This window comes from Ailuropoda melanoleuca, chromosome 5, assembly GCF_002007445.2.
Source record: "Ailuropoda melanoleuca isolate Jingjing chromosome 5, ASM200744v2, whole genome shotgun sequence".
Classification (NCBI taxonomy): Eukaryota; Metazoa; Chordata; class Mammalia; order Carnivora; family Ursidae; genus Ailuropoda; species Ailuropoda melanoleuca.
The window spans coordinates 56,561,590-56,578,671 of record NC_048222.1 but is presented as its reverse complement, the minus strand read 5'-3'; the positions used below and the strand labels follow the sequence as shown (position 1 = coordinate 56,578,671).

Here is a 17,082-nt window from a genome sequence, read left to right as displayed (position 1 = left end):
CCTTCACAAAGAGAAGGGAAAAATGTATGCCCTGCTTTTAGGCAGATGGAGGGAGGGTAGAGAGCTCCTCCTGTGTCTGCTGTTTCTTGATTGCCTTCAGCTCAAAATAATCCTATGTTAAATGGCATATTTTGGAGTGGCATTATTCTGATCCCGTTCACCATAAAAATACATATTAACCAATTATTCTTAGATTAGTAGTAAAAATTAGTATTTTCTGTAATGCCATGACTAGGTATCTTGATAATGAAGAGAAAACAAAAGCCCAGACAGGATAGGAGACTTGCCTAAGGTCACAGTGACAAACCAAAGATACATGTCTTGTCTCCTCAAATGTTATTTCCTTCATCTCTGCAGTTAGCCATATGGTCACCCCAGTGTCCTTTGAGAATCAATCCTTAGACTAAAATCCACTTCATTTACTGCAGTCATAATTTTTTCCCTCAAGTTCTGTTACTAAAACTGCTATAAAAGATATAGAGATATATATCTGTATCTTAAGTCAAAAACATTCAGAACACCAGATTCAGCAATTTGTGTGGTGATGTTTTGGCCAATTCTGTCTTTAAGTGTATAATCTTTGTAGGAGCTATTCTTTACTTTTCTTTTTTTGATTCTTTTTATTGTGGTAAAATAAATATAAAATTGTCATTTTAACCACTTTAAGTGTAAAATTCAGTGACATTAATTACATTATTTACATTGTTACATAATTACATTATGTATTTGCATACATCACATTTACATAATTACATTTACATTGTTGTACAATCACCACTGCTACATATTTCTGACATTTTTCATCATCCCAGATAAACTCTATACCCATTAAGCAGTAACTCCCTATTTTCTCCACCCTTGGAGAACCCTTGGTAACCTTTAATGGACTTTTTGTCTCTATGAATTTTCCTATTTTAGGTATTTTATATAAGTGAAATCGTACAGTATTTGTCCTTTTGTGTCTAGTTTATTTCACTTAGCATAATGTTTTCAGGATTCATCCATATAGAAGCATGTATCAGACCTTGATTCTTTTCTATGGATCAATAAAATATTCACACATATACACACACACTACATTCTGTTTATTCGTTCATCTGTTGTTGGATGCTGGCTTGCTTCCACCTTTTGACTCTTGTGAATAATGCTGCTATGAACATTCTCGTGCAAGTATCTGTTTGAGTCCCTGATTTCAGTTCTTTGGGGGCATATACATAGAAGTGGAAATGTTGGGTCATATACTAATTCTAAGTTTAACCTTTCGAAGAAACACCAGACTGTTTTCTGTTCTGTTCTTTTTCATGCTATTGTGAACGGAATTGTTTTCTTAATTTCACTAGATCTGTTGTTTTGCATCCTACTTTTTAAAAAAATTAACATATAATGTGTTATTTGTTTCAGGGGTGCAGGTCTGTGATTAGGAGCTATTATTTTCATATTGAAAATGCTCATTGTACTCTTGTGGGGCGCATACTTTAAATGACTACATTTTAAGAGATGGAGTCTTGCTGGTGATGCCCAGAGCTGTGAAGTACAGCTACTCCCCCAATTACAGCCATACTGCTTCATTATTAGAGGATTAGGTATGAAGTTTAGAAAAACACTATACACTTAAGTTCTTTCTATTCTTAGAAATACTTTTCTTGTTTCCTTTTATACCCTCCATGCATTTGAATTTCAAAGGGAGGAGTGTTGAATGGTAAGCCTCCGGTGCTGAGCACTTACAAAAAAGCATGGACAGACTGCCTTCCTGAGATAGTCTGGGAAAAGGGCACATTTGAGAACCCCCAAATCATTTCATTAAAGCACATTTTAGGAGGCTCATTCTAACTCTGCTGTTAGCACTTCACCTTATTTGTGTTTGCAGTGCTTATAAAAGCAAATTAATAAGGATTCAAATTCAGCAGACCTTGAATTTTGTCTGCATATGATTTTCCCAAGCAGAAACAACATAAGCCTCTGTTGAGGCTAGTGGAGTTATGGAAGCCAGAAAAAGAGGAGTAATATGCTTCTCCCTCTTTCTCACATTTTCGCACTTCTAATTGGTCACTATTTCCTATGGATTTGACTTTTTAAATATCACCTTAATTTAATTTTCACCCTTTTCTATCCCCATCACTAATGGACCTTTTAGTCTTTCTCTCTAGGTTTACTACAAATGGCCACCTTTTAGATTTGTTTTTGCTTTGTCTTCCTACAACCCATCTTTTGTACACCTCTCAGTGGGCTTTTTCAAGTGTGAAATTGATTAATATCACTCCATCCGTAAATGTGTCTTTACATCCATTGCCTATGGGTTAAAAGCCAGGTTCTTCAACATGGCATACCAGGCCCTTTAATATCTGGGGCTTGATTACCACCAGCCTCCTCCTCTGAAGTATTTAAACCCTAATTATAATTTTCTGAATGCAGCACACTGGGCCTTTTCATTGCATTTGCCTAGAATGTGTCACCCTATCCCACTTGTCTGACATCATCCTTTAAAATTCATTTTAATTATTGTCTTTTAGGGGAGCCTTCTTTAACTTATCATCCCCCTTCTGGATTTATTTTACCACCCACATTCTTCTACAGTAGGGGTGAAATATCTTTTCTCTGTGCTCCCAAAGGACTGTGTTTGTCTGGCTTATCACTCTGTTGTCTCTCTGTATTGTACTTTTACGCTTAACTGTCTTTTTTTTCTGCCAAATTTGTCCTAGAGACCAAGGACTATTATTAACTTCCTTTATAAGTAGAGTACTTAGTAAAGCACCAGTCAGTTCTTCTTTAAACAAACAAACAAACAAACAAACACACTTTTTTTTTTAAAGTAGGTTCCATGTTGGGCATGGAGCCCAAAGAGGGGCTTGAATTCAATGACTCTGCAATCAAGACCTGAGCTGAGATCCAGAGTCATATGCTTAACCAACTGAGCCACCCAGGCACCCCTTAAAATTTTTTGGTTATTTTGAAATAACTTCACACTTACATAAAAGTGAAATATAGTTAAAAAAAAAATTGCTGTATACTCTTATCCCAGATTCTCCAAATGGTAACATTTTACTGTATTTGCTTTATCACTTTTTCTATATTTTATGTATATATATATATATATATATATATAAGACTTTACAGATGTGTTCTTTATGATTTAAGATATGATCAATATTTGTGAATATTCCATGCATTCTTAAGTTATATTTCCCATTAACAGGTATAATGCTAAATATATGTACATATCCATAATCTACTTTATCAGTTTTGTTGTTTGAGTCTTTCTTTTCTTCCTTTTGTCCACCTGCTCTGTTTTTATACTGAGAAAGGTATCTTATAGTCTCTTATTGTTAGTGTATTCCTGTCTGTATTTCTTTACCTTGCGTATTGTTTTTGCCTTATAAAAGTGGTTACAGTTTTATTTGGGAGCATTTCTTAAACTATTACCTTCATTTTGAATTGCAGCCGTCAGCATTAAGAATTTTCCTTGTATGCTCTTTGGCACACATTCTACGATGTCTGATATCAGGATTACTACCTCTGTTTTCTTATTGTTTCCTAAACTCTGCCACCCAGATTATCTTTTTTGAGAATTTGAATTAATGGACACAGAGACTTAATCAGATAATGTAGGACACTGGAGCTATTAAATCTTGTAGACTTGAAGCCGCAGTGTCATGAAAACTGAAGGTGTGGAGGAGCAGAAACCAAGGCGCTCACAGAGGCAACTGAAATGTGAACAGCACTGAGCAAAGAGAAGTAGAGTTGTCTTTGGAGTGATGACAGGATGAGACATGAAAAGAGAACCAAAGACACTTATATAAACAGTTTTTGATGACTGTCCAATTCTTAGGAGACCATCTTGAATAACTTCCAAAGATATTTAACATATCTTTCTATCATTATAATAAATTTCCTTTTTCCTTGAGCTGTTTTTGGTGTGAATATCTGTTTCTTACAATGAATTAATCTTTAAGATCAATCGGTTAATTAATGAGTGTCTTGAATATGGTAGACTTTAAAAGATATTTATTGTCCTGGTGTTATTATTCAGATACACTATGGTGTGGGACTATAAACAGTGGGGGTATTCATAGAAGTGCCTTGAGATGATTTAACAGTATAAAATTCTTATAAAATTATTAAATGTATTATAAGAATTTTGGATCTAGAAGGGGCCTATAAGGAATATCTAGTAAAACTAATTTCACAGAAGAGAGGCTAAGGGAAAATGATTTGACCCAAACTGTGGTCTCCTGATATCCACTCTAGTTTTCAGTTGACTACTTCTACTGGGTTAAATAGTGCCTCCCCAACTGCACCCCATTCATGTCCACCTGGAACCTGAGAACAGACCTTATTTGGACTAGCATCTTTATGTTCTTATGTAATCAAGTTAAGATGAGTCATAGTGAATGAAGGTGGGCTCTAATCTGGTAAGACCGGTGTCCTTATAAGAAGGAAAAACAGACACAAATAGAGACACATGGGGAGAATTCTGTGTGGTGATAGAGGCAAAATTTGGATCAATGCAGCTGTAATCCAAGGAATGCCGAGGTTGGATGGCCACCACCAGCAACTAAAAAGAGGCAAGGAGAGGCTCATGGCCCTACTAACACTCTGATTTTGGACTTCTAGGCCCTAGAGCAGTGAGACAATGAATTTCTATTATTTTAAGCCACCCAGTTTGTAGTATTTTATTATGGTAGCCCTAGGAAACTGAAATACTACCCCATGCTATTTCTTTTAGTATAAAGATTCTTCTCTGAATATTGATGAGAATTATACAGAAAGTTATATTCTTTATAATTGAAGGAAATAGTTTTTCCTTTTGTGTATATTCATCTTTTTTACTTGTGTGTGTAGCTATACTCTTTTGTCACCTAGGAAGTTACTGTATTGTCATATCCTAGGATTTTCAAAGAAGTATGTCAGTAAAAAATTTTTGCTTTTCTTTTTAGAGATAATGGTGGTAGGTATATGAAATATGTTTGTGCATATGTAGCTTATAGATTTTTCTGTTATACAGATATTCTGAAGTATTCTACTCTTGCTTTCAGATTGCTGAAGCTAAAGGAGATGTTTAACTCTAAGTTTGGATCCATTCCCAAGTTTTATGTTCGAGCGCCAGGAAGAGTCAACATAATAGGTATTGCAAAAGTTCCTTCTCTTAATTTTTTCCTCCTTTGATAAGATCTAAATTTTTGTTAATGCACTTTATTTTCTTAACTTTTCCCAAGAGAACTGAAAAAAATAGAGTATTTCACATGTATCTACTATAGCAAGTTAAGCTTTTGCATAAGGAACGCACTATATTTTCCTCTTTCCCAATCCATGTGATTAATGTTAATTTTGTCCATTTATTTTAAAAATTTGTTGAAATTTTTGTTGTTAATATTGTTTTCATGAGAGATGAGAAGATTTTTTTGTGTTGCACGTTAAATTTGTAGATAGTGGTGAATAATCTTGATGGTTTTACATTTACTCATTGGATTAGAAGAGTACTGGGAAGCCCTTTTAAAAGTGTGGTGACCTGAAGAATGAATAGGTTCTATCAAGAGAAAATGGCATTGGGGAACTGAGGAAAAACTAGGAGTCAAGAAGAATTAAAAAGAAAACTTTCTATGGTGGAAAATGTAAACATACAAAAAAGTTGTTGGAATAATATAATGAACTCCCATGTACCCAGTATCTAGCTTCAATTATTATCAACTCAGGTGACTTATTTTATTTTGAAGCAAAGAATGGAGGATTTTTTAAAAAATGGGATGTTTGAGCGTGGTTAAATGAGGGAGAGAGGGGGAATGGAGTAAAGCCAGTGGGGAGAGAGAGAGAGATTATAGATAGCTGAGAGAGAGGAACTTATGGAGCAGATTTCCCGAGAAGGCAAGAGAGGCTGGCATCTAGGGCACCAGAAGAGGGCTACTTTGACTCTTTTAACAGCCAGCAAGGAAAAAAAAAAATGATACAGGTTCATGTAGATAAATGTATAACTTTCTACTTGTGAACCACTATTTTATATTACTGTTTTTTTTGAAGGAAATTGGTGAGAAAGACAGCTCTGAAAACCACTTCTCCATTTGTCATTGTCAGTCCATAAAAACACCCTTTATCATTTCACTTTAAAGGACACATCAACATAGAAAGAGACTTGCTACCTGTAATAATATGTAGAATAATAATTATTTAAAAACATAATTATAATTATGCTGTTGAATTGTCTTCCGTTCGTTTTGTGTTTCTTATTAGTTGGGCAGTGTTTGCCATAGGAAAAATCAGGCATGAAAACCTGTCCTGGGGAAATATAAATGAGCTTGCTTATTGTGCTTATTTCTTTCTTGGATTGTTATTTTGTATCTAAATCTTATGAATAGTAACCTTGAATTTAAATAGCAACTTGGAGAAAATATTATGGTATAATAGGAAATAAAATTCCTGCTGATGATTCATAGAAGAATTAAAATGCATAGAAGGGAATAGTTTGTTTCCCATATTTGCTTATTATATATAAAATACTGCAGATTAAAATTCTTTTTCTAGCTTCTTTTTCTTCACTCTAGCTACGTCTAGCATACTCAGCATAACTTATCAATGCCAGTCTAATTTTTAGACATTTAGTTAGGCCACAAATAAAAATAAGGCAAAGTCCTCAGCTTAGTGGGCGTGTTGGCTTAACAAGGAAGAGAGTGAGACTCACGTAATGTTAATATAAGGCAGAGTGTGCTAAAGGCTTCAATTGTTCATATTTAACAAGGTAATGTGAAAGAGCAACAGAGAAAGGTGATATTATGTTTTTTGATACTTCGTATAACTAGTTACAAAGCAAAATATTTGAAGATGATCGCTATGAATTAGAAAGTAGAAAAAAACTTGTGACGATATAAAGAAATCTAAAAATTAGAGAAATGAATTAATATTCTAGCAGAAGTTTCTGGCTTGGATGTCTGGGAGAATAAGAGAACTGAATCATTTCCTGTGTATCGTATTTTTATTTTCTGTTAAAACCTGGCTCGTGGTCAAGTTTTTCCTGTATGTCAACCTACTTGAGTTTCTCTTGTTTCATCTGCTAGCAGTATTAAAAATTCTTTTTCTCTAGGAGAACATATAGATTATTGCGGATATTCTGTTCTTCCTATGGCTGTAGAACAAGATATGTTAATAGCTGTGGAACCTGTGAAAACACAAACTCTTCAACTAGCCAATACAAATCCCTTGTACCCGTGAGTATTTAGGATTGCTCCTGTGTATAATGGGTGTGTGTGTGTGTGTGTGTGTGTGTGTATTCTTATCCAAATGAACTCTTTAGAAGAAATCAAATTTGTAACAAATCATTGAATTTATTGAAAATCTGTATCTGACTTCCAAAAGAGTCTAAGGCTGCTCTTTAATATTTGTTCCTTTTTGTTCATTCGCTCATTCATTTAAGAAACATTTCCTAAAGACTTACCATGTGTCTGACATTATTTTAGATACTAGGCCATACAGAAATGAAAATAACTCTGCCCTGTCCAGAAGGTATTTATCATCTGTTTAGGTAGCTGTCTTCAGCAAAGTCTGTGGTGATGCCTCTCTTATGTTACTAGGGCACCCTCTAATTCTCTCGTCATAACATCTTATCACGCTGTATTACAATTACCTACTTACTTGCCTGTGTTCCCCCAGTAGATTGTAAACTCTGTGCCTGCAGATACCGTAGCCTCTCCAATGCTGGGAGGCTCAGTGTCAGACTTTGAGTCTGGTGCATAATAGGTAGAAGTTTCTAGTACATATGCGTTATCAAGTTAAGGACATACTTTTTTTGTTTCCTGTTGTTTTTGAATTCTTAGTTTGCTAAGATAAAAAGAAATTTGTTAATCTGTTAATTGAATTTTATTAAATGTCTATTCAGTTTTGAAGAACAGTTTAAAAAAGTATGAATTACACTGATGGATTTTCTAATGTTGAACTGTTTTTGGGTTCCTGGGATGAGTCCTACTTGCTTATATGGACTTGATTTGCTAGTTACACAAAAAGATTTGGGCATATGATTGGCGCCTTTTTTTTTTTTTGGCTTATTGTTCATTGGCTAGTTTGTGTTCAGTAATGTTTGTTCATTCTGTAAATGTTTTTTGTGTGCCTTTAATAAGGCACAATACCAGGCTGTGCAAAATACAGAAATTTCTGACTTCTTTTTTTTAATAATATTTTTTGTTATATTATGTTAGTCACCATACAGTACATCACTAGTTTTTGATGTAAAGTTCGATGATTCATTACTTGCATGTAACACCCGACTTCTATACTGAATCTTTTAAAGAAAACTTTACATTGTCTCAAACACAATTTTGTGTCATTATTTGTAAACATTTAAAACTGGCTACATAATAATATGTCATATTGATTTACTCAAATTCACTTAACCCTCATGAATGTATGGTTTCAGTTTCATTTTTTCACAAAAGCAGAGCCTGACACAGACTTGAATGAAGATAGAGTATTTGGTATATGATCCCAGGTGTGGTACTGAAACAACATGGAGAATGATTTAGGGAAGCAGAGATGAATTACTAAAGTAGGTAGCCCCTGCTCTGGGTAAGGGGCTTCATTCTACCAGGACTCCTAGGAAGTGTGCAGCCTGCCTCCCAGAATTGTCCACATGTTGTGTAGCATTCACTGCATGGAGGTACTATAATTTATCTACTCACCATTGATGGACGTTTAGATCATTTCTAGCTTTTGGCTATTATGAATAATGCTGTTGTGGATATTTATAGACAAATCTATGGGTGGACATGTATTTCATTTTTCTTGGGTAAATATCTAGGACTATCTGGTTTACCTTTTTAAGAACTTGCCTGTTTTCCAAAGTGGTTGTACCATTTTTCATTCCTACCACCAGTGTGTGAGAGTTCCATTTGCTCTACATTTTTCTTTCTTTTTTTTTTTTTTTTAAAGATTTTATTTATTTATTCAACAGAGATAGAGACAGCCAGAGAGAGAGGGAACACAAGCAGGGGGAGTGGGAGAGGAAGAAGCAGGCTCACAGCGGAGGAGCCTGATGTGGGGCTCGATCCCATAACGCCGGGATCACGCCCTGAGCCGAAGGCAGACACTTAACCACTGTGCCACCCAGGTGCCCCTGCTCTACATTTTTCTAACATGTCTTTTTAAATTTTAGCCACTCTCATAAATGTGTACCAGTACCACATTGAGGTTTTTTATTTTAATTTCTCTAACTAATGATGTTGAACATCTTTTCATGTATTTGTCACCTAGATATCTTCTTTGCTGAAGGGCCTGTTCAAATCTTTTGCCCATTTTTAAGTAGGATTTTCATCTTCTTCTATTGACCTATAAGATTTTCTTGTATGTTGTAGATACAAGTCCTTTGTCAGATTAATGTTTTACAAATATTTTCATCCAGTCTGTGATTTGGATTTTCATTTTTTTTTACCATCTCTTTTGAAGAAGAATAATTTTTAATTTTGATCAAGTCCAATTTATTGATTTTTTTTCATTGTTTGTAGTTTTTTTTAAAAGATTTTATTTACTTGATATATATAGAGAGAGCATGAGTAGAGGGGGAGGGGCGGAGAGAGAGGGAGAAGTCTCCCTGCCCACATGGGGCTCAATCCCAGGACCCTGGGATCATAACCTGAGCTGAAGGCAGATGCTTAACCGATTGAGCCACCCAGGTACTCCTCATCGTTTATAGTTTTTGACTTTTTAAGAAATCTTTGCCAAACCCAAGGCACTAAAAGTTTTTCTAGTGTTTTATTCCAGAAATTGTATAATTTTAGCACTTACATTTAGGTCTATGATCCAGTTTGAATTAATTTTTATATGTGGCATGAGGTAAGGGTTGAGATTTATTTTTTTGCTCTTAGCTATCCAATTGTTTCTTACCATTTGTTGGAAAGATCTTTTCCCATTGAATTATCTTGACAAACTTTGTTGAAAAGCAGGTGGCAATAAATGTGTGGTCTATTTCTGGACTCTATTCTCTTTATTGAGGTATTTGTCCATCTTTTAATTTTTTTTTAGATTTTTTTAAAATTTATTTGACAGAGAGAGACAGCCAGCGAGAAAGGGAACATAAGCAGGGGGAGTGGAAGAGGAAGAAGCAGGCTCCCAGCAGAGGAGCCTGATGTGGGGCTCGATCCCAGGATGCCAGGATTATGCCCTGAGCTGAAGGCAGACGCTTAACGACTGCACCACCCAGGCGCCCCAATTTGTCCATCTTTTTAAATAAGATTTATTTCTTTTTTAGAGAGAGAGCGAGAGCATGTGCATGAGCAGTGGGAGGGGCAGAGGGAGAGGAAGAGAATCTCAAGCAGACTTCCCACTGAGCACGGAGCTCCACTCAGGGCTCAGTGTCATGACCCTGAGATCATGACCTGAACCGAAATCAAGAGCCAGACCCTTAACCGACTGAGCGACCCAGGCTCCCCATGTATTTGTTTATCTTTATGCCAATATCACACTATCTGAAAACCATCTTTTTTTTTTAATTTAAAATTTTTAATTTGAGTACAGTTGATATACAATGTTGCATGAGTTTTATATGTACAACATAGTGATTCAACTTCTCTGTACCTTATATTATGCTCACAAGTGTGGCTACCATCTGTTACCATACAATACTATTAAAATATCATTGACTATATACCCTATGCTGTGCCTTCTTTTCCGGTGACTTATTCATTCCATAACTGGAAACCTGTATCTCCCACTCTCCTTCACCCATTTTGCCCATCCCCCCACTCCCTTCCTTCTGGCAACCATCAGTTTATTCTCTGTATTTATAGATCTGATTCTGCTTTTTGTTTGCTTATTCATTTGTTTTGTTTTTTTAGATCCCGCATATGAGTTAAATCATATGGTATTTGTCTTTCTCAGTCTGACTTATTTCACTTATTGTGATATCTTTTATGTCCATCCATGTTGCTACAAATGGCAGAATCTCATCTGCTTTATGGCTGAGTAATATTCTGTTGTATATATACTACATTTTCCTTATGCATTGATCTATCATTGGACACTTAGGTCGCTTCCATATCTTGACTATTGTAAATAATGCTGCTATAAACATAGGGGTGCATATATCTTTTTGGAATTAGTGTTTTCATTTTCTTTGAGTAAATGTCTAGTAATGGAATTACTGCATTGTATGATGTTTCTATGTTTAATTTTTTGAGGAACTTCCACACTGTTTTCCCCAGTGGCTGTACCAATTTATTTCCCCACCAACAATGCGTGAGGGTTCCTTTTTTCCCACATCCTGACCTTTTGATTTTAGCCATAGGTGTGGGGTGATGTATCATTGTGGTTTTGATTTGCATTTCCGTGATGATTAGTGATGTGGATCATCTTTCCATGTGTCTGTTGGCCATCTGTGTGCCTATTCAGATCCTTTCCCCATTTTTAAATTGGATTGTTTGGGTTTTTTTGGTGTTAAGTTGTATAATTTCTTCATATATTTTGGATATTAACCCTTTATCAGATATATCATTTGCAAATATCTTCCCCCATTCAGTAGGTTGCCTTTTTGTTTTGTTGATGGTTTCCTTTGCTGTGCAAAAGCTTTTTATTTTGATGTAGTCCCAATAGTTTATTTTTGTTTTTGTTTCCCTTGCCTGAGCAGAACTATCTAGAAAAATGCTGCTACCGCTGATGTCAGAAAAATTACTGCCTGTGTTCTCTTATGGATTTTATGGTTTTAGATCTTACATTTAGGTTTTTAATTCATTTTGAGTTTATTTTTGTGCATGGTGTTAGAAGTGGTCCAGTTTCATTCTTTTGCATGTAGCTGTCTAGTTTTCCCGGCACCATTCATTGATGACACTGCCTTTTTCCCATGGTATATTCTTGCCTCTTTTGTCATAGATTAATTGACAATATATGTGTGGGTTTAATTCTGGGCTCTCGCCTCCATTCCATTGATCTCTGTGTCTGTTTTTGATTACTACAGATTTGTACTATATCTTGAAGTCTGGAATTGTGATACTTCAAGCTTTGTTTTTCATTCTCAAGATTGTTTTGGGTACTTGGGATCTTTTGTGATTCCATACAAATTTTAGGATTATTTGTTCTAGCTCTGTGAAAAATGCTTTTGGTATTTTGATAAGGTTTGCATTGAGTTTGTAGATTGTTTCAGGTAGTATGCACATTTTATCAGTATTAATTTCCTCCAATCTATGAACATAGGACATCTCTCCATATGTTTGTATTGTCTTCATTTTCTTTCATCAGTGGTTTATCATTCAGAGTACAGGTCTTTCACCTTCCTGGTTAATTTTATTCCTAGGTATTTTATTCTTTTCAGTGCAATTGTAAATGGAATTGTTTTCTTACTTTCTCTTTCTGCTACTTTTTTATTAGTGTATAGAAGTGTTACCAATTTCTGGGTATTAATTTCGTATCCTGCAACTTTACTGAATTCCTTTATTACTTCTAATAGTTTTTTGATGGAGTCTTTAGGGGTTTCTGTATGTAGCATCATGTCATCTGCAAATAGAGACAGCTTAACTTCTTTCTTACCAATATGGATGCCTCTTATTTCTTTTTCTTGTCTGATTGCTGTGGCTAGGAGCTAGGACTTGCAGCAGTATATTGAATAAAAGTGGGACAGTGGACATCCTTGTCTTGTTCCTGATCTTAAAGAGCTCTGTTTTTCACCATTGAGTATGGTGTTACCTGTGGGTTTTCATTTTTAGCCTTTATGATGTTGAGGTATGTTCCTTCAAACCCACTTTGTTGAGAGTTGTTATCATGAGCAGACGTTGAATTTTGTCAAATGCTTTTTCTGCATCTGTTGAATTGATCCTATGATTTTTATCCTTAGATTTGCTGATGTGGTTTATGATGCTTATTTGCAAATATTGACTCATCCTGCATCCCCAGAATAAATCCTATTTGATTGTGGCGAATGATCCTTTTTTAAAAAATTTAAATTCAATTATCCAACCTATTATTATTAGTTTCAGATGTAGAGTTCAGTAATTCATCAGTTTCATATAATACCTAGTGCTCATCACATCACATGCCCTCCTTAATACCCTTCACCCAATTACCCCATCCCCCACCAACTTCCCCTCCAGCAATCCTCAGTTTGTTTCCTATAGTTAAGAGTCTCTCATGGTTTGTCTCCCTCTCTGATTTCTTTCCATTCTGTTTTCCCCTCCCTTCCCCTATGATCCTCTGTGGTGTTTCTTATATTCCGCATATGAGTGAAACCATATGATAATTGTCTTTCTCTGATTGATTTTGCTTAGCATAGTACCCTCCAGTTCCATCCATGATGTAAATGGTAAGTATTCATCCTTTCTGATAGCTGAGTAATATTCCAATTGTGTTGCTGTGCCTTCTTTTCCGGTGACTTATTCATTCCATAACTGGAAACCTGTATCTCCCACTCTCCTTCACCCATTTTGCCCATGTATATGTATATATACATATATGTATGTATGTATACACACACACACACACCCCCCACATCTTCTTTATCAATTCGTCAATGGACATCTCAGCTCTTTTCATAGTTTGGCTATTGTGGACATCCTTTTAATGTATTGGTGAATGTGGTTTGCTAATTGAAAACTGTAGCTTTATAAGAAGTCCTGGAATCACGTTGTGTAAGTCCTCTAACATTGTTTGTCTTTTTCAAATTTATTTTGGCTATTCTAGATCTTTTGCATTTCCTTATTAATTTTGGAATCAGATATTCAACTTCTATGAGAGTACACTGGGATTTTTATTGGGGTTGTACTGAATGTAGAGATCAATTTGGGAAGAACTGACATCTTAATAGTATTTGCTCCTCCAATCCACGAACATGTATATCTGTCCATTTATTTAGGTCTTCTTCAATTTTTCTTAGAAATAGTTTGTTGTTGTAAGGGTATCTGTCTTGTACATTTTTTTCTCAAACTTTTCTCTAAATATTTATTTTTTTTATAATATTGTTTTTGTAAATGATCTAGCCCAGTGCCCGGCACACACAGGGTAGACACTGGGCAAATGTTTTTTGGAAGAACAGGTGAATCAATGAATAAAATGTATAGGTGGAAATTATCAATGTAGTAAGTTATAATTGCTCATTTTCAGGACTTCCCCCTAGATTCTGCAACATGGATGCAAGAGTGGAGAAAGAAGATGGGTGATACAATGTGGGAATTGGTGGGAAAATGTGTGCTTGTTTTTTTGAATCTTTGAAAATGGTAGGGCAGAGAGGCAGGACAGGGATGCTTGAAAGAACAGACATGAAATAACTAATCAAAGGGAAGTTTTTTCTATGACATTTAAGCTATGTTTCTAATTTTGTAGGAACTGGCACTTTTCAGCTTTTTCCTTGATATTTCTCATGTAGCTTCCTACATCTGTACAAATTTCCTCCACTATTTTTTTCAATTTACCACTGCCCCTGACTGCTTTCTGTTTTTCTTTTCTTTGTGGTGACTTTCAAGATCTTTGCTTAGCTAGGAAAAGAACCTGATCAGTTTTGCTAACATAATTTTTTCTGCTTTACAAATTCTGTGAACTCTTGTTGACTGTGGGCAATATATTTTAACTTCTGTAGGTACAGTACAATGCTTGTGAGCTGGCGTCATACTGTGTATGTCCTTGGAGAGTCACTAAACCTCTCTGAGCTGCCAGGAATGCCTCCTCTCTTCACTGTAATATGCTGATTATAGAGATGATGCCCTCTTGGTCTCATATCCCATTCCATATTATACACCATCATGTGACAGTAATGTGTGATCATAATTTGTGTTCATGTTGTCTCAGCTAGCTTATGAAAAGATAAGCCCTTTGCCTTTTATGTTTATAATCCTATGAATGCCTTGCATGCTTAAATATTTTTCTTAGGACATGATGTATCCATGTTATTGAGTTAAGATAATTCACGGAGGGCACCTTCTACAGTGACTGGCATATAATAGGTATTTAGTAAACCATGTGAAGAGCATTCAGTCAATATGGGGAACGTTGCTTATTTCCTCACTTTTTAATTGACCCCCTCCTCCTCCATTTCACATATTTTGTCCTTTGGCTGATTTAGAAACCTATTCATCAATTTTTCATTTTGAGATAATTTTTGACTTAACAAAGAACTCACAAAAATAATACAAAGAATTCCCACACATCAACTGATATGTCCTCAGTTCATGATATCAAGGAGACACATGATGTACCTTTATTGATGTTAATTTTGATCATTTGGTTAAGATGGTGTCTGCCAGATTTCTTTGCCATAAAGTTACTATTTTTTCCCTTTGCAATAAGTATCTGATGGGGAAATACTTGGGGTCTATGTAAATATTTTGTTTCTTATCAAATTTTTACTCCCTAACTTTAGCATCCATTGATGATTCTTCCCTGAAACAATTATGATGGAGTTTGCCACATAGTGATTTTTTAATTTCCATCGTTTCTACTTCATCTATTATTTGACATTTTACTCTAAGGAAGAGGTTTTCCTTCTCCTTCATTTAGGTAGTTTTTCGTTTGTTAATTTATATCAGTATAAGATTCATGGAACCTAATTCAATGAGTTATGATCCATTAGAATCATCATTATTTGTTTTGTTTTTTCCATCTTCTCCTTAAACTGCGCAGATGGTAAAATTGGAGGGTGGCAAAGAGTGTGGGGAGAGAAGGCTTTGAGTACCGTTACAGTTAGAGGTATGCCAAACAGCAAACCCCAAGGATAAGCATTTATGTGGTTTACGTCAGCTTAACAAGGACCATCATGAAATAAAAAGTGGTGTAAAACCTGCTGAAATATATTGGTTCCTCTCAGTTTCAGGAAATAAAAAGGGTCAGTCGGAAGTAGGTTAATTGTTAAGGTCACTACAACTTCCCTTACTTTTTAGCATGTGGGGATGTTTGTTGTTTTGGGGTAGAATGTAAAGTACATAGATGAAAATAAATGGAGAATGAAATTTCAGTGTCACTCTTATGGCACAAGATGGCAGCAGTCAGCCATTGATGTTGCAGCCATGGGTTTTTGCAGCCTGTAGACTTAAATTCATGGTGTCTTTTGTTTTTGCAGGGACTTCAGTACTAATGCTAATAATATTCAGATTGACAAAACCAAGCCTCTATGGCACAACTATTTTCTATGTGGATTTAAAGGAATTCAGGTAAATCAGTTTATAAGGCAACTACTAGCTGTTGAACTTACGATGTGTATTATATATCAAGGTTTATTTTATTTATTATGTATTTTTTGTTACCTTGCAATGCTAACTGATGTTTCTGTTCTATTTTGCTAATTCACGTATTTTAGAGGATGAGGTGGATATGACCATTCCTGTGTGGTGTTCACAGGGGGCAGTAATGGCAGTTCATAAACCAGTTTTATCTGACAAAATCCTTCTCTTTTTAAAGTCTTTGTTCAAATTTTCTTTTGAAGGATACAGTCTAGTGATACATTCGTTCTAATGATATGTAGGTATGTACTGTAATAGGATTTAGTCAGACAGCCCTAGGTTTGAATGTGAGCTCTACTCAGCCGTGTTAATTCAGTTCAACCTCTTTAAGTGTCAGGTTTGTTTTCTGTATAATGATCTCCTTGCTATCCAACAAAGAGTTGTTATAAGGATTACACAGTGCTTGACACATAGTATGCATTCATTAAATAAACAACTAGTATTGTTATTACTACTTCAGATGGGGTTAAAAAGATGTAGTGAAGTTTGTTAGAATAAGTATTTTCCTTAGAAACATTGAATAATTATCAGGGATATCTCTAATGTCATGGGCAAGAACAAGAAAATGAAATATTTCTACTTTTTCTCCAAATTAAAAAAGTATAAGGACAAAAAGAAAATTGATTTGCTAAATCAATTTGATTTGTTAAAACCCAGGTTTTAGAGAGCTTGTGTTCCTTACTGTCTGGTGGTCCTATCTGGAGCTTTGTCACAAGTAGCCTAGGACTGACTCAGTGGCATATCCATTCCAGGAAAGCATCACATTTATTTCTGATGTGTAGTCCTGCACTTGAATTATGGTGATTCTGGTCTTAGAGTTCCTGCATTCATTTCTTTTCTCCTTTCCTTCACCCTTCCTTCCTTCCTTCCTTCCTTCCTTCCTTCCTCCCTCCCTCCCTCCCTCCCTCCCTCCCTC

The 17,082-nt window shown here is 35.4% G+C and overlaps 1 protein-coding gene across 5 annotated transcripts in view; it reads left to right on the top strand.

The window, feature by feature from the left end:
* The window catches only part of GALK2 (galactokinase 2), a 109,743-nt gene that overhangs the window by 13,423 nt on the left and 79,238 nt on the right, over window positions 1-17,082 (top strand). For 3 of the 5 annotated variants that reach the window (XM_011222818.3, XM_002917543.4, XM_011222819.3), the window contains exons 2-4: window positions 5,034-5,122; window positions 7,070-7,193; window positions 16,007-16,097. In XM_011222818.3, the coding sequence (XP_011221120.1) occupies window positions 5,034-5,122; window positions 7,070-7,193; window positions 16,007-16,097 (304 nt within the window). Of the gene's footprint in view, window positions 1-5,033; window positions 5,123-7,069; window positions 7,194-16,006; window positions 16,098-17,082 lie in introns of those variants that run through there. The other 2 variants (XM_034661002.1, XM_034661003.1) reach the window with 2 other exon arrangements.